The 25,456-nt window shown below is 47.1% G+C and overlaps 1 protein-coding gene across 6 annotated transcripts in view; it reads left to right on the forward strand.

The window, feature by feature from the left end:
• CEP170B (centrosomal protein 170B) overlaps positions 1 to 25,456 on the forward strand; it is an 88,716-nt gene that overhangs the window by 15,462 nt on the left and 47,798 nt on the right. For all 6 annotated transcript variants that reach the window (XR_014167849.1, XM_081908910.1, XM_081908914.1 and 3 more), the window contains exons 3-6: positions 82 to 171; positions 5,001 to 5,079; positions 14,181 to 14,239; positions 17,531 to 17,669. Coding sequence is in view for 5 of the 6 variants with exons in the window: in XM_081908910.1 (XP_081765036.1) it covers positions 82 to 171; positions 5,001 to 5,079; positions 14,181 to 14,239; positions 17,531 to 17,669 (367 nt within the window). In the remaining variant the exon portion in view is untranslated. The remainder of the gene's footprint in view (positions 1 to 81; positions 172 to 5,000; positions 5,080 to 14,180; positions 14,240 to 17,530; positions 17,670 to 25,456) is intronic.

Below are 25,456 nucleotides of genomic sequence, written 5' to 3' on the forward strand. Positions count from 1 at the left end.
GTTTCACTGTTTGTGTTTTGGTTGTTGGTAAAAAATAAAAAAATTAAAAATTAAAACAAAACTCTGCCTTCCTTCCCCCAGTCTCGCAGTGTGGATAAGCAACATGCCGTCATCAACTACGACAAGGAGAAAGATGAGCACTGGGTGAAGGATTTGGGAAGCTTAAATGGGGTAAGTAAGGAAGTCGGCTGCTGGATGGGACGGCTTCATTCCTGCTGGTGTTTGGCTGTGCGTTTCCATTTTGCTTTGCTAGGAGCGCTCCAAAGATCTATGTGCTGAAGGCGATTGAAGCATCTCAACGCGAAGTCAGTAGGGTTGATGCTAATCATGGAAGGATGTTGCTGTTGTTTAGTCGTTTAGTCGTGTCTGACTCTTCGTGACCCCATGGACCAGAGCACGCCAGACACTCCTGTCCTCCACTGCCTCCCGCAGCTTGGTCAAACTCATGTTAGTAGCTTTGAGAACACTGTCCAACCATCTCGTCCTCTGTTATCCCCTTCTCCTTGTGCCCTCAATCTTTCCCAACATCAGGGTCTTTTCCAGGGAGTCTTCTCTTCTCATGAGGTGGCCAAAGTATTTTGGTGGAACCCCTGGGTATAATGGATAGGCCAGCCCCAGCTGTACCTCCATAGATGCTTCAGAGTGTTTGGCTAGATCTGTCAGACGTTCAGTTTTTCTCCTCCTCCTCCTCATGTTATGGAAGGTCCGCAAAGGCCTGAAAGACATTTTGACTGGTAGCAATGCTGGTAAGGGTTGTTCTGCTTTCTTGTGGATTGAAACAAGACTTCCGAGTTACGTCTTCTGCTGTAGAACAGAACTTGCTGGATCAGGTCCAAGGACCATTTGCATGCAGGCTTCTTATACGCATCTGGTTGACCACAGTGAAAACAGGATATTGCCCTTCAACTGATCCAGCAGAGCTCTTCTTCTTATGTTCCCAATTGACGTATTTCAGATATTTCTGTTGTCCAAATTAAATTCTATCTATCCGTATTACGACTCGCCTTGTATTAAGGTATTTGGCCTTACTGGCAGCTTCATTTGTAATTTTAGTAGAAAGTTTTGGGTTGCATTCAATGTGCTGCTAAGGTGAATGTTCTGCTGGCAAAAGGATTTCTCCATGTGCGATGCGATGCCCTCCCTCTGTTCCCCTTGTATGCAGCCTAAATATGTCCTAGGTTTACTCACAATCCTCTGGAGCAAATACCATTGCACAAGCCCTAATAGTAGCAAAATAGGTTTGTTGAATACTGCTTATCCCTTTCTATGTGCATAGTTTTCTATAGAGTATCTGTGCCTGCTGGTAAGCAATAAAACAGGCATAGGCAAACTCCGGCCCTCCAGATGTTTGGGACTACAATTCCCATCATCCCTAGCTAACAGGACCAGTGGTCGGGGATGATGGGAATTGTAGTCCCAAACATCTGGAGGGCCGGAGTTTGCCTGCAAAAAAATAAACAGCTGCATTTTTAAAAAAATTGGGGGGCTGTTAGAAAGGGAGTAATTCCATCAGAAAACATTTGGAAGTTTTTATCGCTAAAGAAATAAGACCTGACCTCTGAAATAAAAGAAGACAACTTTTCAGAGAAACCATGGATAAATCAGAGGTATTCTTGGTGGTAAAGTATATAAACTTTTGAAAGCTAAATAAACACATTTTTTTAAAAAAGCTTTTCGGAGAAATGAGCTTTGAAAAGTTTTCAATGGCATGAAATGAAAGAACTGAGGGCTGAGCTTCTTGCTGAGAAGGAATGTGACTTTACAGATCCTGTAAGGAAGAGGAACTCTCAGTCAATGTGACTGTCTACTGGAAATACAAGTATTTCATATAGAGAGATACATGCAGAACCACTGACTCATGCATGACTATCTCCCAGATTGACAATCTCCCAGCTACTCTACCCCTGTATTCTACTGCATGTACAGATCTGGACATCAACACCATCTCCCATAATTGGTTGGGGTCCAACAACATCTGGAAGGCTAGAAATTCCCCATCCCTGGGGTAGACCTTGTTGCTGGGGCTAGATGAATATGGCAGGTCTTAAACTTGGGTCTCCAGCTTTTTTTTTGGGACTACAACTCCCATCATCCCTAGCTGGCAGGACCTGCAGTCAGGAATGATGGGAGTTGTAGTCCAATAACAGCTGGAGCCCCAGGTTGGGAAACCCTGGCCTAACACTTCTAAAGCAGAAATCCACTTCTGAAGCATTGTTTCAAATTGAGATTGGGAGCACAACTGTGGTTATAGCAAAACCACGCTGCATCATGGTTAGCTTCAAGAATGAAAGGGGATGGGGTAGAAAGTAGAAAGGGAGGAAGGAAGGAAGCAGGACAGAGTGTTTGAGCCCAAGAGATCTCCTTGCTGTAGGTAAGGGACCCACCCAACAGAGTTACTGATGTCTGCAAGAGGCCTTAGCTTGCATAAAAGATGTACCTTGCACAAGGCGCATAGTGAAAGGATTTTAAATGATTTCAGACATGTCCTGGTGCACAGAGCTCTCTCTTTTGGCTCCCCAAACCCCCTTCTTAACCTTGTGTGAGCCCCACTTTTTTACATCTGTGCTGTCGCTGTGGCAACATACGGCGACACATAATTTCCTGTCTCTGTTTGCTGTGCAAGTCCCATCTGCAAAAGATTGCTTGTGCTCTGGATTTTCAAATCCAAGTGCAGCTGTACGTGGTTTGGCTTTTTCAGCGTGCCAGCACATGTTTGCAACGTATTTGCATTTTAAGGGTGGAGAGAAGGCATTTGTTTCTTTGCACGTGCACACCCCTGAATGAGCAGAGCGGCTTTGTAGTTTAGGCTCAGGGCAGCCACTCGGACGCTGTCTTTGCAGCAGACCTCCAGTAGTGCCTTGGGTGAAAAACCTCAGGGGTCAAATGTGGCTCCCTAGGCTTCTCTTTCTGGCCCTTGGGATGGGAGACAAAAGCAGAGCAACTCAGACCTGTCTCTGTGCCCTCTTTGCACCCCCAACTAATCCAGCAGCCACAAGCTGCCGCTGCGTGAAAATGGCAAGGGAAAGAAAATCTGAATTCCGCAAGCTTTTACAAGCTATGCAAAGCAGAGGAGGAGGATCTTATCCAGCCCAAGGAACTGCCCAGCTTCCTCTGTGCTTGTCCTTCAAAAGTGCAGGCCATGACTTTCTCTCTACAGGACATTTGCACAACGGAGCTTAGGTACCCCTGGGAATTTGGCACCCCGGGCGGTTGCCAGTGCCGATGGTTGAATTTGCCCTCCGAGCCAAAGGCAGAAAGCCCAGCCAGCAGCCAAACGAAGCCTCAAGCGGTGGTTCCCACAGCGCAGCAACCCAGCAAAGGGGATGCAGCAAGGAAAAACACCGTCACCTCTTCACTGGGAAGCGCTGAGCAAAGGCGAGTCCCCAGGCAACGCGGCCAGGCACAAGGCATGCAAGCTCCACCCCCCAGTCGTTCTTAGACTCCTTATTGGGTGAGCAACGCAGCCAAGCAACACAGTTGGAGCCTCCCTCCTCCCTGGCTGGCAGGCAGGGAGGGAGAGGAGCTGCTTCCTTTGAAACCCAGGAAATTTAAGGGACATCGTCAGTAAGGGACAGCAGCAGGACACAGCGCTGGGATAAGGGACTTTCCCGCCAAATAAGGAATGGTTGACAGCTATGGCTATGCTCTATTACAGATCTTATGGCCTTTCCCCATTTTCCTGTGCTGCCCAGCTTTGGGCTTAGAATGAACATAGCTCTTCCCAGCTGAACTGTCTGTGTTAGCTGCTTTGTCGTTGTTATCTCCGTGGGGCCTCAAATAGGTTTTATTTCAAAAGCCCAAGGTCTTGACTTATGAAAGCTCACCAGGCCGACGTCTGAGAACACTCTGCTCTAAAGTTCAGAGCAAACACATTTACTAGACGGCGGCTGCTCTCTAGCATCGCCCGCTTATCAAATTTCAGAGTCTCTTCCTTGCTGTGATGCCAAGGAAGGCGAAACCACTTTGAGATTCCTTGGGCTGCCTGCAGATGTGTAGAATTCGTACTCTGCTTGGGTGAATAGTCCGAAGGCCTCTCCGCACATGGGTTGTTCAATAAATACGGCAAAAACCAATTGCATCTCTCTGCATCTTTCTCAAGGCGGATAAAGTGTGTGTGTGTGTGTGTGTGTGTGTGTGTATCATTGCAGCAATCGCAGTAAAGGGTGTCTGTTGCATTGCCTGGGCAGGGTTAGTCAGTGTGGTTTTCGGTTAGCTAGGTGTTGTTCAGTTCCAGCCAGCACAACCAGTAGTCAGGGATGATGGGATCTGTAGTCCATAACATCTGAAGGATGCCTCATTGGCTGCCAGTTAATTTCCAGGCCCAATCCAAAAGGCTGCTGTTGACCTATAAAGTCTTAAATGGCTCAGGACGGCAATACCCCAAGGACTGCCTCTCCGCAATTGAACCGACCCAAACCCTGCAATCATCATCTGAGACGTCTGGAGGATGGCAACATGAGAAAGGGCTTTTCCTGCAGTGGCCCCCCATTTGTGGAATGATCTGTCCAAAGAGGCTCGTCTGGCACCTTCATTGCATATATTTAGATGCTAGGTGAAAACGTTTGTCTGCCCCCAAGCACTCAACTCATTAGCATTCTATGGATTTTTAAATACCGTATTGGCCCGGATATAAGCCGCACCTGAATATAAGACACTCCCTTAAAATTCTGCAGGCACTCACACCCGTTTTGTTTTACCGTAGGTCTGTTTCAGCAGTGATATCGTAAAAGCCATTTTTTGTAAGGTCACGAATTTAAGCCGCACTTTTAACTTTTCATTGTTGGAATTTGGGGGCGGGGGGAAGTGAGGCTTATATTCAGGCCCACAAATGGTATGTTTGTGGGAGGGAGGTTATTGGTTTGTTATTGGTTTTGTTTTATGTCTTTTGTATTCTCATTTTGTATTTTTCTGTTGTGAACCGCCCTGTGATGCAGGGTGGCATACAAATTTTAACAACAACAACAGTCTTTTAAATGACTTTTTGCCCTTCTTCTCCACAGACTTTTGTGAATGATGTGCGGATTCCAGACCAGAAGTACATCACGCTAAGACTGAACGATGTGATCCGTTTCGGCTATGATATCCTTTTTGGGCATGCTCTATGGGCAGAATTTTGTGGGACCCTTAGCAACGTCCTTCCTTCCCACCGTGAGCCAATCCTGACTTCATGGGGCACTGTCCACTCCTGAAAGTCCGCCATAATAATAATAATACCATTATTGTCAATGTACAACCTGTGTACAATGAAATTAATGCACTCCTTAATGAAATTTACGGTTATTGCACTCTCTTGCAGCCTCATTTTGGAGAGGCAGTGTGGTATAGTGGTTAAAATTTTGGACTAGGACTGAGAAGACTCAGGTTGAGATTTCCATTCATCTGTGAAACTCATGGGGTGACCTTGAGGCCTATTTTTTCTGTGTATAAGACGCCCCCCCCCAATGTATAAGACGCCCCCTATTTTTGGGGACCCAAATGTAGGAAAATGGGGGGAGATGGCACAGAGTTGTTGAACTTTTTGGGGGGGAGGATTGCCCAGATTGCTTTTTTTTTTTTGCAGAGGATTGCTCAGGGGGGATTGCCAAAAATTGCCCACCCCGACGCGTCGCAACATCCGCCTCTCGTTTGTTCCCTCACCGACAGAAGCTGCCAATCACCCGCTCAATTACCGCAGTGTCAGCCAATCAACACCCCCCATTGACGCAGCAACCAATAACACGCCCAATAGCCACTGACAGCCATGGCAGCAACCAATCAAACGTGCACCCTATGCAAAATCCATGTATAAGACCACCCAAACTTCTTAGCGTAATTTTAAAAGAAAATAACCTAGTCTTATACACCGAAAAGTATGGTACTTCACAGGGTTGCTGTGAACAACTTGCTCGTTTGTTTATTTATTTGTGGCATTTATAACTTGCATATTTATTTGCAGAATTTGTAACTCGGTTCATTTATTAATTTGCAGCATTTGTAGCCAGTAAGTAGTGGCTTGCAAACTTCTGTCCTAAGACGGTCCCTGCCCTCAGCCTCACAATCTAAAACATCAGTTCTCAACCTGTGGGTACCCAGATGATGTTGGACTACAACTCCCATCATCCCTAGCTAGTAAGGTCGGAGCTCAGGGATGATGGGAGTTGTAGTTCAACAACATCTAGGGACCCACAGGTTAAGAACCGCTGATCTAAAAGGACACAACACACAAGGAAAAGGAAATGGGAGGGAGGAGATACTAAGGCAGTTTGAATCCTCATGGTGGTGTGTGTGTGTGTGTGTGTGTGCGCGCGTGCGTGCCTTGAGGGAGTTATCCTGCCCCCTTGCCAATGCCTGTGGCGGTTTGTATTTGGACAGTGAGTTAATATAGGTCACTCTGAGGATATGAAATGCAGGATATGAAAGCAAAGTTCTTTCCCTGAGACTCTCGTGGAAGAGCTTGCTTTAGATTTCACCCTCCGTCTCTTGGAGGTTTTTGGACATTTGGCACATGAAAAAATGTTTGCATCCTGGCCTTGAGCAAAGCCAAACAGTGGATTTTGTTGGCTTCAGTGGGGAATTCCCTCTGGATCCCCCTAAATTGGCAACAACAGCACTCTCGCTTTCCATCCCTGCCTCCCAAACCGGGATCGGTTGAAAAAACTTTCACTTGGCATCAGCTCCAGAGGGAAAGAATGCAATTGCTTAACTCTTTTGGAAACATCTGTGAGATGGAGCTGCAGAAGCTTTTGAGGCTGGGCTTTTAACCTCTTCATCAGAGTATCGTCTCCCAGTTGTCTGGTATCTTCAGCCAGTTACCAGTGTTGTGATCGCTTTCTGTGTGCGCTCTAGGCCAGGATTTTTAATAAAAATTGGCAGGTGGATGGACCATTTCCTCTGTGATAGAACCATAGTTGTCAACTTTCAGATTTGAAAATAAGGGATCAGCAGCCTCACCTGTCCTGAGGACAGTCTGCGGGATATCTAACAATCCAGGATAAGGGAATTTCCCGCAAAAAAAGGGAAGGTTGACAGCTATGTATGGAACCCATGATTTGCCTGAAGAAGGTTCCAGGTTAAATCCTGCACACCTGAGGTTAGCAGGTGCCAGGAGAGATTTCTTGCCTGATATCCAGGCAGCTGCTTTCAGCTGGAGTAGACCAGCCTTGTAAATAAGCCCCCAGAGGTTACTAGCCTGCAGCAATTACCGTATTTTTCGCTCTATTGGACGCAGTTTTTCCCCTCCAAAAATTGAGGGGAAATGTGTGTGCGTCCTATGGAGCGAATGCAGGCTTGTGCCATAGCCGCGCGCAACCCCTCCGGCAGGGAGAGGCTGCACGGGGCTATGGCTTCTTTAGCCCTGCGCAGCGTCTCCCGGCAAGGAGAGGCTGCACGGGGCTAAAGGGGAAGCCAAAACAGCGAGCGGGATCCATCCTTGCCTTCTTCCATAGCTGCGCGCAACCCCTCCGGCAGAGAGAGGTTGTGTGCAGCCTGTACGTTGCTCTTTGGGGCTAGGGGGAAAAATATTTTTTTCCTTGATTTCCCCCCCTAAAAACTGGGTGCACCCTATGGTCCGGTGCACCCTATGGTGCGAAAAATACGGTACTACTAGTGTGCTAGGCCCCGTGTTAGAAATTAGCCTGGTGTGTTTTGCGACCATCTATGGATGCCAGGTTGGCAACTGGGGAAAGCAAAACGTTACTTGGAAGAGTAGGATCTGAAATATTTTCCTTGAAGCTTGGTTTAATTCTGGATCGTTTGATGTTTTAAGGTATTGCAACCCGCTTTGAGATTTGTTCTTTAAAATATAAAGTGGTATAGACATGAAAGTAATAATAACAATAACAATTCCCATTGTGAAAAATGCACCTGGATATTCCATGGTGGCAACCGCAATTCAGGTTTAAGGTGCCATTTGGCGATTAGATTCTATATCTGAGTTTTTAACTCTAGCTGGGACTGGAGCAAGTTGGTAGGAGAGAGATGGAGAGAGCTAGGAAGGGCATGGCTGAGAGGACCTTTCGCCTCTGGCACATGCTAGGTTTCCGTGCTTGGCACAGTCCACTCACTTTTCTGCTTCCAGCTCTTCATTGCCTGCTTGCGATAGTCGTCTTCTTCTTCTTCTTCTTCTTCTTCTTCTTCTTCTTCTTCTTCTTCTTCTTCTTCTTCTTCTTCTTCTTTAGTGATCACTCGTAGCTGAGTAAGATGGTCTTCCATGAACATGGTCTTAACAGTGAGTCCATAAGTGACTGTGGAGGCCAGTTCTGGATCCACACGTCCTTCCACGGTGGGGACATAGGTTTCCGGGTGGGAGTTGATCACGGTGTGCATTTGCCAAGTGTGACTTCCTCTTAGCACGTTTCTCCCTTTCGTCCTGAGTTTGAGCGTCTTCAAAGTCCATTTGGTAAAGGCTGTTCTCCAACTGGAGCACTCGCAGGCCAGTGTTTCCCAGTTGTCAGTGTTTATACTACTTTTTTTTTATAGATTTGCCTTTCGAGAGTCTTTGAACCTCTTTTGTTGACCATTAGCATTACGCTTACCATTTTAAAGTTGGGAATAGAGTACAATGGTACCTCGGTTTACAAACTTAATCCATTCCGGAAGTCCGTTCTTAAACCAAAGCTATTGTTGAACTGAGACACGCTTTCCCTAATGTGGCCTCCCGCTGCCAGTGCCCTTCCACCTTTTTGGATTCTGTTCTTAGAGTAAGGTAAAGTTTGCAAACTGGGACACTACTTCCGGTTTTGTAGAGTTCGTAAACCGAATAGTTCGTAAACAGGGCTGTTCTTAAACTGAGGTACCACTGTAGTTGCTTTGGAAGACGATAATCAGGCATCCGCACAACATGACCAGTCCAGCGATACTAAGTGCTTTATGGCTACCAGGCTTAAATGCAAGGCTGGAATGGATAGCACTGGTCTAGACAAGCAAATAGCCTGACCTAGTTTAAGGCCACGTCTGTTTCATGCATTTAAAGCGCTCATATACCACTTCAAACATCCGTGGTTTCCCCGCACAGAACCCTGGGAGCTGGAGTTTGCTAAGGGTGCTGAGAGTTGCTAGAGAACCCTATTCCCTGTGCAGTACGACAATTCCCAGAATCCTTCAACAATCCAACCTCCTTCTGGTGGAATTGTAACTGTGGGGTGGGTGGGCAGAAAAATAAGGGATTGGGCCACGAAGATGATTTGGTATACGCAAGTTCATGACGCCTTTTCCTTTTTTGATTTGTTTGCCATGTTGTGGGTTCGAGGGACGTATGACCACAGGGGAAAAATCATCTGGCCCGTATTGATATAAATAAATGAAATATAAATATATGAATTTATATTATTATAAATTTAATAAAATAGTAAAATAATAATAATATTATGCTGGTACCGAGAGTAAATGGGATGTAAAAGGCGAAAGATTTATACGATCTGAAGAGAAACCAGAGTGTGTGCTAAACTTTGCTTATCCTGTGATCTGTATGATGAATGGTGGTGTTGGAGAACAGCTCTCTGGTGTGACATGTGCCTCCGGCCTATTCCCACCCACCCCTAATTTATATCGACCTCCTTTCATTAAACAGCCTTGATGCTAAAATCAGGTCAATGGGCAAAAAATTCCTGATTAGCAAGGCATTGATTTTTAAGCAGGTTCCTGAATTACCCCATGGTCCAGACCCACTTCTGGCTTTTTAATTTTTTCTTTAATTCGTCTACATTTCAACACTGTGTTTTCTGTCGAGTGCAAAAACGGGCATTATTCCACTTTAACATGCTTTGTGGACAAGCAAGGTTCTCTCTCCCAAATAGAGGGTGGCGGGGCTGGCATTTCAGTGCATCTTGGCAGCAGACACGGGTCTCTCTGCAGGCCTTGGCGTTTGTTCGGATCCTTGTGGTGTGTTTGTGTCGGAGGGAGAGAGACAGAGAAAGGGCAGCGGTGGTTGCAGGGCTAGGGAGAACCTTTTGCTGAAATGGAATCTTTTGCAGATGAAATTGCATGCCGAATTCCTGCAACCTGGTGCAGTTTACTCCATCCTCTCCCTACCATCTGACGGGCATTTTCCAAAAAAGCATTCTGTCTGTCCCCTTCTCGTTCAGCTCTTTATAGCTCGCATTGCCTGAGTCAGCAGTGTTCTCATGCAGAAGGCGACGCATCTGCCGCCGCGACAAAAACTGGCCGGTTTCCCCAACTGTGCCCTTGTCCTTGGTCTGTTCCCCTCTCTCTAAAAGCAACATGCACAATCCTTTCTTGCGGTTCCAAACATTCCCAAACAACCTCCCACCCTCCTCTGTCGGTGAAGTGCAAGCCAGCTATTCTGTGCAGCTGTAATGTGAGCTGTGTCAACGTTGCTCGTTTAAAACGGTTCGTTGTGCTTTCGAAGGGGCAGTCTTTTGTGCTGCGTCTATACTTATTGCTCCGGAGGCAGAGCCTGGTGTCTGGGTGTGGCAGACGCATTTTTGCACAATGCTGCTTTATTTGTGTGCCTGCCTTGCCTTCCCATTTCTCTCCATCCCAGGTGTTCTACTGTCTACCTGCACACAAAGCTCCCAGGATACAGTCCTGTGTTCCATTTTAAGCTGGAGCCTGTCTGGGCAATGGGCACCAAATCCATGGTGGAGCTCTGAACTTTCATTTTAGACTGCCCTTGATTGTGACAAACAGGGAAGCCTTTCCTTTCTTCCAAATAAATAAATACATACATACATACATACAGATGCTTATAGCATCTGCGCTTTCAGTTCATAGAGCCCTTTCTACAGATCAGTTACATTCAATGGGACTACAGTGGTACCTCACTTCTCAAATGCCTTGGGTCTCAAACGCCCAAACCTCGGAAGTAAGTGTTCTGGTTTCTGAACATTTTTCGGAAGCCAAACGTCCAATGTGGCTGTCGGCTATTGTTTCTGGGCCGCCTGCACCAATCAGAAGCTGCGCTTTGGTTTTCGAACATTTTGGAAGTCAAACAGACTTCTAGAACGGATTAAGTTTGGTGCTTTTGTTTTTGCTATTTATTTTTCATTTTTGAGGCTTTTCCGGTTAATTTGTTATTGTTACTGTGTGGAACCCAGTTCAGCTACTGATTGATTGATTGATTGTGTGACTGCGGAAATGGATAAAAAAGCCCCCCATCCAAACAATGACTATCATCAGTGCAGGTAAGATTTTTTTTTAATTTTTTTTTTTATCATCTACAATACTGTCTTATTTATTTTATAGTACAGTACATTGATTATTGCTTTCATTTTATGGTTCAATGGTCTCATTAGATAGTAAAATCCATGTTAAATTGCTGTTTTAAGGGTTGTTTATAAAAGTCTGGAATGGATTAATCCGTTTTGCATTACTTTCTATGGGAAGATGCCGCTTGGTTTTGGCACGCTTTGGTTTTGGAACGGACTTCCGGAACAGATTAAGTTTGAGAACCAAGGTACCACTGTAAAGTTACAGACAGTATGAGGCTGGAGGAGGAGGAGGAGAGAGAAAGGGGGCAGATAGCAAACTCTGGTATTTTTACATGGTGTGTGCATGAGGTTTTGGTGTCAGTGTCACGTGGGTAGGTTCTTTATCTATTATTAGTTTTTGTTGGCGATGAGAGAGATTGAGGGGCCCAGGACATGGTTGGAAAACCTTTTTGTCACCTGAGCAAACCTGGACCACCCACAGCTGAGTTTCTCAAATATCCCCCCTCCCCCTCTCTGCTCTTAAGGGTGTTGCCTTTCACCTGCATGGAGTGGAACAGGCCCAGCCAAGGATTCCTCTGGCAGCGAATCTGCCCTTCCCATGTGATTTTGGAAGCTGGACAGCTCAGCGCCCGTGTGCCACAGTGTCTGTGGTGGTCATGGTGGTCAAGGGGGCGGAAGGGGATGTGCACTTTCTAGCTGCCTCTGCTGAGCAGTGGCCAAACAGGGATGTATGGCCTGTGCAGCAGCGTTCGAAACTCCCATTGTTCTAGGCCAGGCATCCCCAAATTCGCCCTCCAGCTGTTTTGGGACTACAACTCCCATCATCCCTAGCTAACAGGACCAGTGGTCAGGGATGATGGGAATTGTAGTTCCAAAGCAGCTGGTGGGCTGAGTTTTGGGGATGCCTGTTCTAGACACATTTTGCGATAGGGGGTTTCATTAGCGTGAGCATTTTCTGAGCTCTGGGCGCAGTACTGTGCCTAAGATTTCAAGATAAAAATTGCAGAGTGGAAGGAAAGGAGGACCTTTTTCTGCCTCCCCGCTTCCAGTGACTCTCGGAAGACTGGAGAAGAGACCCTCTCAAGAATATTATTGGTGTGGGCAGGGGAAGGACTAGACCATGTGAAAAACGAATGTAATATTTTAGCTGCTGTTCATTCATTTTCAGCTTTGTATTCTTGTTATTTAAAAGGCACGCCTAGACATTCCGTTTAACCTGGGTTTAAGGTGCCGTTTAGCTCCTAACTTTCATATTTTGGTTTCTAACACTGCTGTGCAGGGATGGCCACATTTATGTCTGTGAAGAGGCCTGTGCGATAGTGTTGGTTTTCCGAACTGTGTGCAGTAGTGATGACCATTGACTTGGACTAGGTGTGCCTTTGGTCTGATCCAGCAGGGATTTTCCTAGGTGGTTCTCCTCTTCTTCCTCTTCCTCTTCCTCCTCCTCCTCCTCCTTTTAAAAATCTTTTAGTGTGAGCAACCCTTCATAGGAGAACTCATTTGAAATGAATGGAATGCACTCTGTTTGTTGCAAGGGCATGCCCTGGATTGGGGCAGCCATTCAGGGACTCTCAAGTGTCCTCCTTGCCAATTGAAGTATAGCTTAATTTAATTGCAGCTGGATGGATAGGTGTAAGAGGACTTGGCAGGAAGGGTGGGGGTGGGGGGGGAAGAGGCAGGCAGGGAGAAAGGAATGATGTCATCGCATAAACTTTCTCCTCTTGTGATTCTGAATCACCTGTTTTTTTCTCTCTTGACCACCTGAGGTTTTTGTTTTTTTACTTCCTTGTAGAAATGATGTAAGTTTTGGCTGCAAGGTGATCCTAGCTGGTGTGCTGTGTGTTTTTTCTTTTGAAGATGCAGTGACTTCCTTGTCTTTATTGATTTGTAGAATTTGTATACTGTGTTCTCTCTCTCTCTCTCTCTCTCTCTCTCTCTCTCTCTCTCTCTCTCTCTCTCTCTTTATGCAAATAATGATATAATCGGGGGGGGGGGGGTCTAGTGTCGAGAGCCAGTGTGGTGTAGTGGTTAAGAGCGGTGGACTCGTAATCTGGGGAACCGGGTTCACGTCCCAGCTCCTCCACATGCAGCTGCTGGGTGACCTTGGGCCAGTCACACTTCTCTGAAGGCTCTCACCTTAATCACCTCACAGAGTGTTTGTTGTGGGGGAGGAAGGGAAAGGAGAATGTAAGCCGCTTTGAGACTCCTTCGAGTAGTAATAAAGCGGGATATCAAATCCAAACTCTTCTTCTTCTATATCCTTTCATGTACATATATAACAATAACAAATGACACTTTCTAAAAACTAAGCAGAAACAGAATAAACCTGTATTATAAGTAAAACTGGGCAGTGTACGATTGAAAGTTGAGAATTGGAGAGCTTGAAATATTGCGTAAACTTCTTAAAGAGGCATCTAAAGCTGGCGTCTGTCTCTGCCTCTCAAAACAACAAGGGGGACAGTATTCTAAAGATGGGAGCTACAACCCAGAAGTCCTGCTTCCTCATCAATAAGTGATAATCTGCTGGTCATGGGATGACTATCAGGATCTCCTCGGAAGATCTTAAAGCTCTATTGGGCCTGTGCTGAGACGGCCAGGGATCTGCTGGATCCCAAGCTGTTGCATCACCTCATCGGGCCTGATCTGGGGCTGATCATCCTGCTCTGCAACTTCCACCCCAGCTGTCATGAACAGCAGGCCTGCAGATGTTTTGATAGCTCCCCGCTGGCGGGAGTGGGAAAATTTGGATTGCACCTCAATTATAACAGCAATGTTCAGTTTTGACATATGCACTGCATCGCAAACCAGTCTTGTCACAGATGGTGAATCTGCATCCCTTACACACTTTCCCTTTCCAGCCGCTGTACGATGAATGTTTATTTATGGCTCCTTTGAAATCATCTGACATGACCGTGTTGGGAGAGGAGTTGCCGTTGGCTTCTAATAATGTTACAGTTGGCTTCTAATAATGTTACAGTAGATGAGTCCTGCAAAAATAATTCCCTCTGCCTCTTTCCTTAACGTGGTCTCTACATGCCAACATGTATGTGCTTGAACACATCCAACACAAGGTCCCAGAAGAAGCACTAAAGGTGAGCATTTGCATTCCTTTTTGTGTTTGTTTGTTGGGGCGAGCGGGCAGGATGAGAATAAGGGGGGCTATTTATGACACGCTTCTTGTGCTAGTGAACTATTCCTGCAGCTCAGGGAGATTGCATGAGTGGCTCGACACCATTTTCTTTCGGCTGCTTAGCTTGCAAAATCCCCCAAAACGGGCGTCGGGGAAATGGGATTTCCCAGATTCATAGGAGGCGTGGGATCTGATGCCTCTGATAGCTCTCAGAGGGGCTGCGTGGCTCAGTGGTGGGATGCATGCTCTGCATGTTTCCATGGATAAGCTGATATTGGGAAGGTCATTTCTGTGCCTGTAGAGAGTGTCAGGGAATTCTACGCAATATTGATCCAGAGCAGATTCCAAAGTATAGTTAGCAGAGTAAAAACTTAAACATGTTGCAGGATTCCCCAAAAATAGACCAGAGGCAATTAATATTTCATCCAGCAGAGCTTTACTGCTACTGAAGGCAAATGAGCATAGTGGTCACAAATCCAATACAATCAGGATTGGCACTGACCACAAGAAATCCAGTTGCAGCAGACTTGAACTTAAATTTACAATAACTTATGATAAGACTAAACCTTAACACTAAGCATACTATGTACAGAACACCACACCAGAAGGAAGAGAGATAGAAACAATTAGAATAGGAAAGATCTCTACACATCAGATCAATACTTTCTGCGCTAAGAAATGCAAACGGACTCTCGCCCTGCATCTGGGTAGATAGTATTGGCTTAAGCTTAGGTGTGGGGAACATTTGGCCTTCCAGATGTTCATATAGGGTTGGGAGGAATCTCAGTTAGATCATACAGGACTGATGGTGATCGAACCTCTGCTTAGAAACCCCCAGTGGAGGAGAGTGAGTGTGGTGTGCACAATTCATTCTGAGCTTCTCATTCAGCCTTGTTGATGAGAACAGGTGTTGTGCAAAAAGCACAGATGCACCTTTGCACCACCACTCCCATTTATTTCAGAGCTTTCCCATGAGAAACACCCAGTGCAGTATGCTGAAACAATCTTAGATCAGAGTTAATCCCCAGCTGGCAGTTCCGTGTTTTGCCAAGACTGTTACTTCGCTGATTATTATATATCTCCACCTGTTCCATAGGATAGGCTGCCTTCTTCCCCTTGGCAAGGTTTTGGCCCATAGTCATGAGCATTAGCAATTTCACTTACTTATTCTTTTAAAGGGAGCCAATGACAAGGTTCTTGTGAAAGTCCATGGCTCAGGCAAAGTTGTCGGGCAGGATTCGGGCCATGTTTTGGCTGCCCGAGCCTGAGAAAATAATATGCACATCGTAAGAAAGAAACACAACAGTGCAGATTGGAGATCTTGTGTGAATTCTGTGGCAGGGCAAAAGAGCTTCTACAAAAGATCGGGGGGGGGGGGGTGTATTTGGAAAGAGTGGCTTGTTTCAGCAACGGGTTATAAGAAATGTCTCCAGCCTTCTTAGAAATCCTGGAAGCTGCCATGGACACACAAATACAGTGGTGCCTCGCAAGCCCATTTGCGAAGCAAGCCCATTGACAGCTTAGCGGATTAGCGCTACAGCTGTCAAGCGGCTTCCAGCAATCAGCTGTTAAGCGGCTTATCAGCGGAACAGCTGATAAGCGGCTTCTTGCGAAGCAACCCCATAGGGGAATTCGTTTTGCGAAGCGCCTCCAAAACGGAAAACCCTTTCGTCTAGTGGGTTTTTCGTCTTGCGAGGCGTTCGTCTTGCGGGGCACCACTGTAAAGCCCATTTCACAGAAAGAAAAACTAGTGATGGTCGCCTTTCCGAACAGCAACAGGCAGAACATCTACAACCCCCACAAAAAATAAAACACGCACACACACAAGTAGGCAGGCTCCCCAAGCAGGCAGACCACCTCAAAAGTCCAACCCCATCAGTTTTTTAAAATATTAAAAATAAGGGGTCTGAGGGTGCCATGGTGTCTATATGCACTGCCCCGGGACTTTGAAGAAGCCCCTTTTCTCCTCCTCAAGCTTCTTGCCTCTGTGCACCCGCCCTGCAAAATACTACCAAAATGTTTTGCGTTTCCCCGTTCCTATTTAATCCTCACACTGTAACAATGACAAATTATTAATTTCAGTTACAAGGTTCCTGCATTGCAGGGGGTTGGACTAGATGACTCTGATGTTCCTTTACAATTCTATGATTCTGGGTGTGTTTTCCCCCCCATGGGCCAGGCAGTCCCATCCAAGCACTGACTAGGCCCAGAGATGCTTTGCTTTGCATTCAGACCCATGCCCTGAGCCTTCACATCAACCTGTTTGCAGGTGTTCATGTCAACCGTTCCTCTGTGTCCACACACACTCCCAAGTCACACTTCTCACCATCTCTGACTTGTTTTTGCCTGGCTGGAATGTGTCCTTGAACAGTGCCGGATTTACGTATAAGCTAAACAAGCTATAGCTTAGGGCCCCACTCTCTTGGGCCACCCCTCCAAAAAAAAAACTAAAGGAAAAAAACCCCTGAATGTACAATTGTAAAATACAAGATAAAAAACAAATAAAATAAAATCTACATACAGCAACAGTGTTTTGTGTTGTGTAGGCTCCTATGAAGTAAGTAATGGGCCCCGCCTGCTAGTCTGCTCCCTAAAATATCACATATAAAGGGTCCCATTGCCTTCAGTAGCTTAAAGGATAAAGGGACCCCTGACTGTTAGATCCAGTCGTGGCCGACTCTGGGGTTGCGGCGCTCATCTCGCTTTACTGGCCGAGGGAGCCGGCGTACAGCTTCTGGGTCATGTGACCAGCATGACTAAGCCACTTCTGGCAAACCAGAGCAGCGCACGGAAACACTGTTTACCTTCCTGCAGGAGCGGTACCTATTTATCTACTTGCACTGGTGTGCTTTCGAACTGCTAGGTTGGCAGGAGCAGGGACCGAGCAACAGGAGCTCACCCCATCACGGGGATTCGAACTGCGACCTTCTGATCGGCAAGTCCTAGGCTCTGTGGTTTAACCCACAGTGCCACCCGCGTCCCTTTTCAGTAGCTTAGGGCCTCATCAAATCTAAATCTGGCCCTGTCCTTGAACTCCGACAATACTTCTTGCTTGCCTGGATAGTGGCTAGAGAGTGTATGAATAAGCTTGCCTGTGAATCAACTTAACGCTTATTTTGCTCTACCCAAAAATTGTATTGCGGCCCCCAAAGGCTTGCTCAGAATGGGAGTGTTGCCCTTGGGCTGGGAGAGGTTTTTCCCCCACCCCACCCTTGCGCTATAGACGTTTGTGTGTCTCTCTTTTGCCCTTCAGCATGAGAAGTACACCAGCCAGCTGCAGATGAGCTTCAAAAGTGCAGTCATGAAAAGGGTAGAGCAGCCTTTGGAGCACGGCGGAGAGACCGAGTCGCCCCAAGCGAAGCTGGAGAAAGGCGAGAAGAAAGCAATTACAGGTACCTGTATGGGAAAACCAGTTGGCCGGGCACCGAAACGAAACTCCCTCCCTCTCTCTCTCTGTTGCAAGTCTTGATTTTGCCAGTGATTAGGAGTTAGCCGTTCAGCAGGAGTGGGGGATTGCCATCGTGGATCTGGCGCAGTGTAATCTTGTCTCTCCTTAAAAGGTAAAGGGACCCCTGACTGTTAGGTCCAGTCACAGACAACTTGGGGGTTGCAGTGCTCATCTCACTTTATTGGCCGAGGGAGCTGGCGTACAGCTTCCGGGTCATGTGGCCGGCATGACTAAGCCGCTTCTGGCAAACCAGAGCAGCGCACGGAAATGCCGTTTACCTTCCCGCTGGAGCGGTACCTATTTATCTACTTGCACTTTGACGTGCTTTCGGACTGCTAGGTGGGCAGGAGCAGGGACCGAACAATGGGAGCTCACTCTGTTGCGGGGATTCGAACCGCCAACCTTCTGATCGGCAAGCCCTAGGCTCTGTGGTTTAGACCACAGCGCCACCCGTGTCCCATATTGCCTCTCCTTACCCATACCAAAATGAGATCTGTGTGAGATTTGAACTCGCTCCCACAGGAGGCAGCGATGGGCTTGGGTGGCATTAAAAGAGAACTTTGGCAGATTTGCGGAGGAAAAAGTTATGAGTGGCTACCAGCCAGAATGGTTTTGTTCTGCCTCCATGGATGGAGGTAGCAAAACTTAAACTGTAGGGTTTAAAAAAATTGTTTTAGTTCATTATTATGGTATGTATGTTTGTGTTTTTATATTGTAAACCTCCTTGTGATTTGTGGATGAAGGGCATAATAATAATAATAATAATAATAATAATAATAATAATAATAATAATGCTAGTGAATAGCAGTTCCTGGAAACCGGAGAGGTGATTGCTCTTGTGATAAAATCCTGCTTTCAGCTTTCCCACAGACATCCAATCGGCCACTGGCTTGATCCAGCAGCCTTCTCTCTTCAGGTTACTATTCTTAAGAGGGTCTTCTTTGATTACTTTTTATCTGGTTATACAGGCATTTTGTTTAAGGCAGCTTTTTAGCTGTTCTGCGTTGTCTTGCCATTTTGCTTCTTACGTCGACGCTTTTGTCAAACCGACCTATATAGGGAGCATTATTGCAGTATAAAGAAATAATAAAAGGAATAAATAATAAAGTTGCATTCAGTGCTGGTCACACTGAGAGTTGACCTATAAATGGACTTAGATTAGTCGTATCTGTTCCTTTTCAGTGTGACTAGCACTGACTACAACCCTAAATCTCTGATAAATGGGGGCAACCAGAACTGCATCAAATACAAGGCAGGTTTTTCCTTCCCTTCCCCCCTGTTTTCCTCAGGTTTCTCTATTTCAGGGTTAAGCAAAAATCTCACTTTCAAATAAACGCGAGTCCTCTTGATTCCAGGCGTTTCCTCCTTGGGGATTAGCCCGTAAGCCAAATATTTCACCCAGTTTCATCATGCGCTGAGGTGGGAAGAAAGGCTTCTCTCTGGCATCGCTCGAGAGGCCGCCATCTTGAATGGCAGATGCCCTCTAGTTTTTGCTGGACTCCAGCTCCTATTAGTCTTGCTCAGTATGGCCAGTGGTAAAGGGTGGTGGAAATTCCAGTCAGCAAAAACCATGTTTCCTGGCCATCTGCCTGGCCTTAGGTCTGATCCAGCAGCTAGACCCATCTCATGTTCTTATTGGAGGGCCTCAGTTTGGGGCGAGGCTGGTGTGGAGAACAGAATAAATGTATGGAAAGGGTCTGAGGAGAACTAGGCCGAGGAGTATAGCTTGGCGTAGTTGTGCTTTAATTGAATTAATTATATTTTAAGAATGTGCACACCTCAGTAAAGCTTAAGCGATATTCCAAAAGGTATGGGGCAGGGGTGGTGAAAGCTGAAGAGACCGACCGACCCCTTCCTCTCCCCTCAACCACGTATTATTAGCGTTGTCTTGAAGGCCAGTTGTTGCCCTGGCAACCCCTTGTGCGTTAGAAGGAAGGAAGGCAGCCAGGAAGTTTTGATTCTTTATTCTGCTTTATATTTGCTGGAAGCCGCCCCAGAGTGGTTGGGGCAACCCAGTCAGATGGGCGGGGTGCAAATAATGCAATTGTTGTTATGATTAAGACTGACAGGAGTCTCCTTTCAGTTCACCCTTAAAGCCCATCTCAGTTGCAAAGGGAAGGGAAAGGGATCCTTTGCTGGACTTATGGAGGCTGGTCTCAGTGATGGCAGTTTCTCGTGACCTTAATCTTCCATGCGGGCGTATTTGTCCTTGCAAAAATCCTCTCTAAGCTGGGATCAGGTATTAGAGCCATCCTTTCCCTGTCGGTTCTTTATTTGAGCTGAGAGAGAGAGAGAGAGAGAGTTCGCAGGCATGCGTCTACTTCTTTTTCTTTCATGTGTTGTGTTCAAAAGGCACACCTCCTCCCTTTCGGGGCTTGTCTCCATTTACCTTTCCTCCGTTCTTTCCAGGCACAGTCTGTGATTTGAAGCTCCAGGTCCGAGAGGCCTTTTTTGCCTTGAGCTTTCCCTGCCAACCCCCCCCCCCCAGCTCTTTTTAAAGCTCGATTGGAGCAAACCGTCAATCTGAGGAAAACCCAAATTGATGTTTGCTCGGATTCAGCTTAAAAGAGCTGGTTTCTGTGGGGAAAGTTCGGGGCAAATACAAATATAAATGCTTGGACATTGAGCTTTAAATCGTGGAAAGAGAGGGGCAAAATATAAGGGCGAGCAAGCCCTGTGTGGCTGGTGGCTGTCAGTTTTACCTGTGATGTCTCCAGCAGACATGACAAGCTCCGTTTTGCATTGCTCGGAGCAAGCCAGGAGTTTGCGTTCAGCAGGAGCCGCTTCCCGTGATGAGCTGCGACAGCAGACAAAGGTGAAAGGAAGCGACTGTCTTCTCAGCCCTGAAGGAAACTTCCCAGTGGCAACAGCTGTCATGCGAGCCAGATCCTGGCCGTGCCGTTGTAAAGCACAACCGCCCTCCCGTGTCAATCCCCAGAGTAATTAATTCACATCCCTTGCCCGTCTTATCTTGTCGGCTGCTGGAGATTACACAAGTTCGCCTACATCTGGGGCAGCCAATGTGCTATCATCCAGATTCTGGACTGTAGCTGCCATCATCCCTAACCATTGGCCGTGCTAGCTGGGGGTGACGGAAGTCTCAGCCCAGGACCATGTGGAAAGCTGCCATGTTGACTATGCACCATATGGACCAGCTCCTTGCAAACTAACATTTGCAGTAGGTTGAAAATTGGTGGGAAGTTTGGGCATGCTCAGAGTTCTGTTAGAACCCAGCTTTACAGGTCTGCAGGCCATCCTGCTGCTTTTGAGCCTGTTGGCCGTGCCCGTCCATTGCCTGCACATTTGCAAAGCTAAACAGGGTCTGGTATGGTTTCAGATTGGATGGGGGGCTGCGTGTTGAGATTCCTGCATTGCAGGGGGTTGGACGAGATGACCCTGGGAGTCCCTTCCAGCCCTACAATTCTATGGTTCTATGTTTAGCATTACTAAGAAGAGGATCTAAGTGTGTACAGTTGCATTGCTGCAGCACCTGTGGGTGCCCGGCGTGTGGCCAGTTGGGTGCTAGGTGTTTGAAGCCATGGCCAATAGATGTGGTTTTGCCTTCCCTGCCATGCATTTGGTGTATGGGCAGATGTCTGTCCATACCACCTGTCTGGGCAAGTAGTAGTAGTAGTAGTAATAATAATAATAATAATAATAATAATATATTTATACCCTGCCCATCTGACCGGGCCTCCCCAGCCACTCTGGGCAGCTTCCAACAAAATATTAAAATACAGTAATGCATCACACATTAAAAGCTTCCCTAAACAAGGCTGCCTTCAGATGTCTTCTAAAAGTCTGGTAGTTATTTTTCTCTTTGACATCTGATGGGAGGGCGTTCCACAGGGCGGGCGCCACTACCGAGAAGGCCCTCTGCCTGGTTCCCTGTAACTTGGCTTCTCACAGTGAGGGAACCGCCAGAAGACCCTAGGTGCTGGACCTCAGTGTCCGGGTAGAACGATGGGGGTGGAGACGCTCCTACAGATATACCAAGGCCGTAGCTGTATCAAAATCCAGATCTGGAAGTGTGTGTTCTAAAAGTCATGAGAAGTACCTTGGGGAATGGCAGTTCGTTAAGGGTGCAGAGTAGAGGTAACCAATGTGGAGCTTCCAGATGTTGTTAGACTACAACTCCCATCATCCACTGCTGGCTGAGGCTGATACCTGATGCTGATTGCCCCTGCTGGAGAGCACTATTGCACCAATTTAACACTCATGGCTCGCCCCAAAGAATCACTGGAGCTCTGCAAAGAGTGCAGAGAGTTGTCAAGAGATGCCTATTCGCTTCACAGAGCTACAATTCCCAGAGTTCCTTGATTGCTAAACCACTCTGGGAATTGTAGCTCTGTGTGGGGAATAGGGATTGCCTGTCAACTCTCAGCGCCTTTAACAAACTGCAGGTCCCTGCATTCTTAGGGGAAGCCGTGGCTGCAGCGGCGTAGCGTGGGTTGTCAGCACCCGGGGCAAGGCAAGTAATTTGCGCCCCATAACCCGGGGCAAGGCAAGTAATTTGCGCCCCTAACCCCTAACCTGCCGCCGCTGCCAGCTTCTTGCTGCTGCCTGGGCCGGGTATTCACAGTTCTACAAATCTTTGGCGCTGGCTTGCTCCATTAGTTTAACTTGGGGGGGGGGTGAGAGAGAGATTGCAATCGTGCTATGTGCACCGAGAGGGGGGGGGCACGGTTGTAACGCAGTGGGGGGGGGAGAGAAGAAGAGAAACTAGCAGGAGAACCTTGATTTCCCTCTGCAGCTCTGTGGGGAAGGAGGGCGCAGACTGGGCTCCTTCCTCGCCACAAGATCCCTCGGCTGGCCGGGCCTAGGCCCCGCGGGGCTCCTCCGCGCTCCCCTCCCCCGGCCGGCAGCGCCTGCAAAGGCTGCGGGTTCCGCTGCACCTCCGTCTCTCTTTCCACTGGTAGCGAGAGCGGGTGGGAGGAGGCCACCCGGGAGCCGGAAATGGGCGCCAAATAAGGAGAGCGGGGCGGGCCTGGATCCTGGCCTTGTTTGGCGCTTCCCCTCGGCCGGTCGCCCAGCCAAGCCCGCGGCGGCGGCGAGGCGATGCCCGCGCAGGGGGGCGCCCACCCCTCGGCCCCGCCCGGCACTGCCGCCCCAGCACCTGCCCGCTCCTCCCAAGGGGCCTCCTCTCCCTCCCGCCTCTTCGCAGCAGTCCTCGCGGGGCGGACAGGCTCGACTCTCCCCTCCCTCTTGCGCCCCATCCCGCGCCCGATCCTGGCCAGGCTCCGGCTCCGGACCTCCTTGCTGGCGCCTGCTGCTCCCCCTGGTCACCCAGCCCGACCCCTCCTCCCAAAGGAGCTGAGCCCCGAGGCTCTTCGGCGACTCTGGAGGTGGCGAGTGCGCCCCCCCAGATGTTGCGCCCGGAGCGGCCGGCACCCCTTGCACCCCCCACGCTACGCCACTGCGTGGCTGTTTAAAGTGGTGTCATGCTGCTTTTAAGTGTATTGTGCGGATGTTGTCCCACCAGAGTAAGGACTTCAATGGGAGCCCTGCAGTGCAGGTGGAACATGGTAGACTGACCGGGCAATGGGAAAAGGCGAGGCCCCTGTTATTTCTGCCATGCCTCGCCAATGCAGAGGCTTCATAATATCTGCCAATTACAACACCTGATGTTGCACAGCCCCATTCACTTCTGAGGCGGAACAGGGCTCTAGGGCTTGAGCACTCACTTGTCCCAGGTCACTCACAAATTTAGATATCAGACTCAGGCTTAGTCTATGTTCTGGAATCCTTTGGTCTAAAATTGCTTGCTTTCCACAGGCGGGGAATCTCTTTTTGAGGAAAGGCAAGGGGAAGGAAGAATAATCATTTACAGATTTAGTAGTCTGGGAAAATACGAAAAAGGTCTTCAGTGCCAGAAAAGCTAGCAGAGTAGTCCCAAGGTGAACCTCCCCTAGAAAGTGCATTCCATAATTGTGGGGCCACCACTGAGAAGGCACCTGCCTCATTTCTGATGCTCACCTGGAGAAAGGCCTCCTGCAAAGGGGTTTCTTCAGGTGTCGTGGTCCTGAATTGTACAGGGCTTTATGTGGCGGATGCATTTGATCATGTTCCGGGCTGTGAACCACCCTAAGGTATTTGGATGAAACATACAAATTTAAACAATAAATAGTTGATCAGTTTTGTTGAGTTGATTATTAAACCGATTAGTTTTAATGGGGTTTTGAATAAATGTTCAGTTAATTGCCACTGCTATGAATTCCATTGTGCTATTGTGAGACTCCTAATCTCAGGGTTGTGGGTTTGAATCTCATGTTGGGCAAAAGATTCCTGCATTGCAGGGGGTTGGTCTAAATGATCCTTGTGGTCCTTTCCAACTCTGATTCTATGCTTCTAAGTTATCCCTTCTTCATTATTCTGAAGGAGTCCAACGATCCCACGAGGGCTGTATTGTACTCTTCTCAACGCATTGATCCGTTAATGAAAGTCTCGTGCAACAGGTGTATGGTTTTGCATTACACCACCAATCCGGCTCTTGTAGACCCTTTTAGTCATCCCCCTCCCTAAGTTTGAGGATTGGAAGTGGGTTTAAATCATTAATGGAATAAAGAACATAATACCTTTAGCAGAAAAGTGGGCTTACTCAGTCATGGTGGAAAAGAAGCTTTGGAAGGAAAACTGCTGGGTTAAGCCTATAGGTATTTAGTAATTTGCTTCTAGCAAATTGAAGCAAGCTCTGAGGTGAGCAAATTTCATTTGTTTGTTTTCCTTCTGTTGGAAGTTGAGAGCCCAGGAGAACCGAGCTAGGAATCCAAACAAGTAAAGCCTCTTTCAATCCCTCTCATTGCCTGCAATACGTTTTTGTAAAATGTTGAAAAAGCAACACAGTGAAAGTTTGTATGAGATGATGATTATTATTTTGCTACCTTTTCTCAATACATCGCAGAAGCCAGCTTCAGCAAGTGTCATTCCACGGCCCTGAGAACTTTTATTGAGACCCAAGTCTGTTTCAATTCCCGATCGTCAGTTGCCTGTGCTTTGCAATATTTTGTTTTCATTTCATAAAACAGATTGAAAAAGAGAGCTCTGTCCTCTTGCAATTTAGGAATTAGCTGATCCCCCTGATTAGATTAGGAAGGAGTATAGCACATGATTTGCCCCTGGGCTCATCCTGCAGCTCTGAAGTCATCTTCCTTCTCTCCTGAGCCCCAGGTAGGCTTTACCATTTGTTTTCCTTTATGCATGGAAGCTGGCTGCAAATTTGCGTCTTTTGGAAGTGATTTGTGGAACAGCACAGGACGTTGGCAGTTGGGGTTGTGGATTCTTTGCAGGTATGAAGTGATTTAGTTCTCTTGGTCAGCCCAAAATACTGTTTTAAACCCCGGTGCGGCCCTAAGTATATCTACTGTGAAATAGCCTCACTCTGTTCTATGGGGCTAAATTTGCTTAGCATTAACAATGATCTCCCCCCTACTTTTTTTTGAGAAATGAATGTGGTTTTCAAAGAGATGTGCTCTTATTGTGTTATCTATCTATCTATCTATCTATCTATCTATCTATCATCTATCTATCTATCTATCATCTATCTATCTATCATCTATCATCTATCTATCATCTATCTATCATCTATATCTATCTATCATCTATCTATCTATCTATCTATCTATCATCTATCTATCTATCTATCTATCTCTATCTATCTATCATCTATCTATCTATCTATCATCTATCTATCTATCATCTATCTATCATCTATCATCTATCTATCATCTATCT

This window comes from Podarcis melisellensis, assembly GCF_964234715.1.
Source record: "Podarcis melisellensis genome assembly, chromosome: 1".
Classification (NCBI taxonomy): domain Eukaryota; kingdom Metazoa; phylum Chordata; class Lepidosauria; order Squamata; family Lacertidae; genus Podarcis; species Podarcis melisellensis.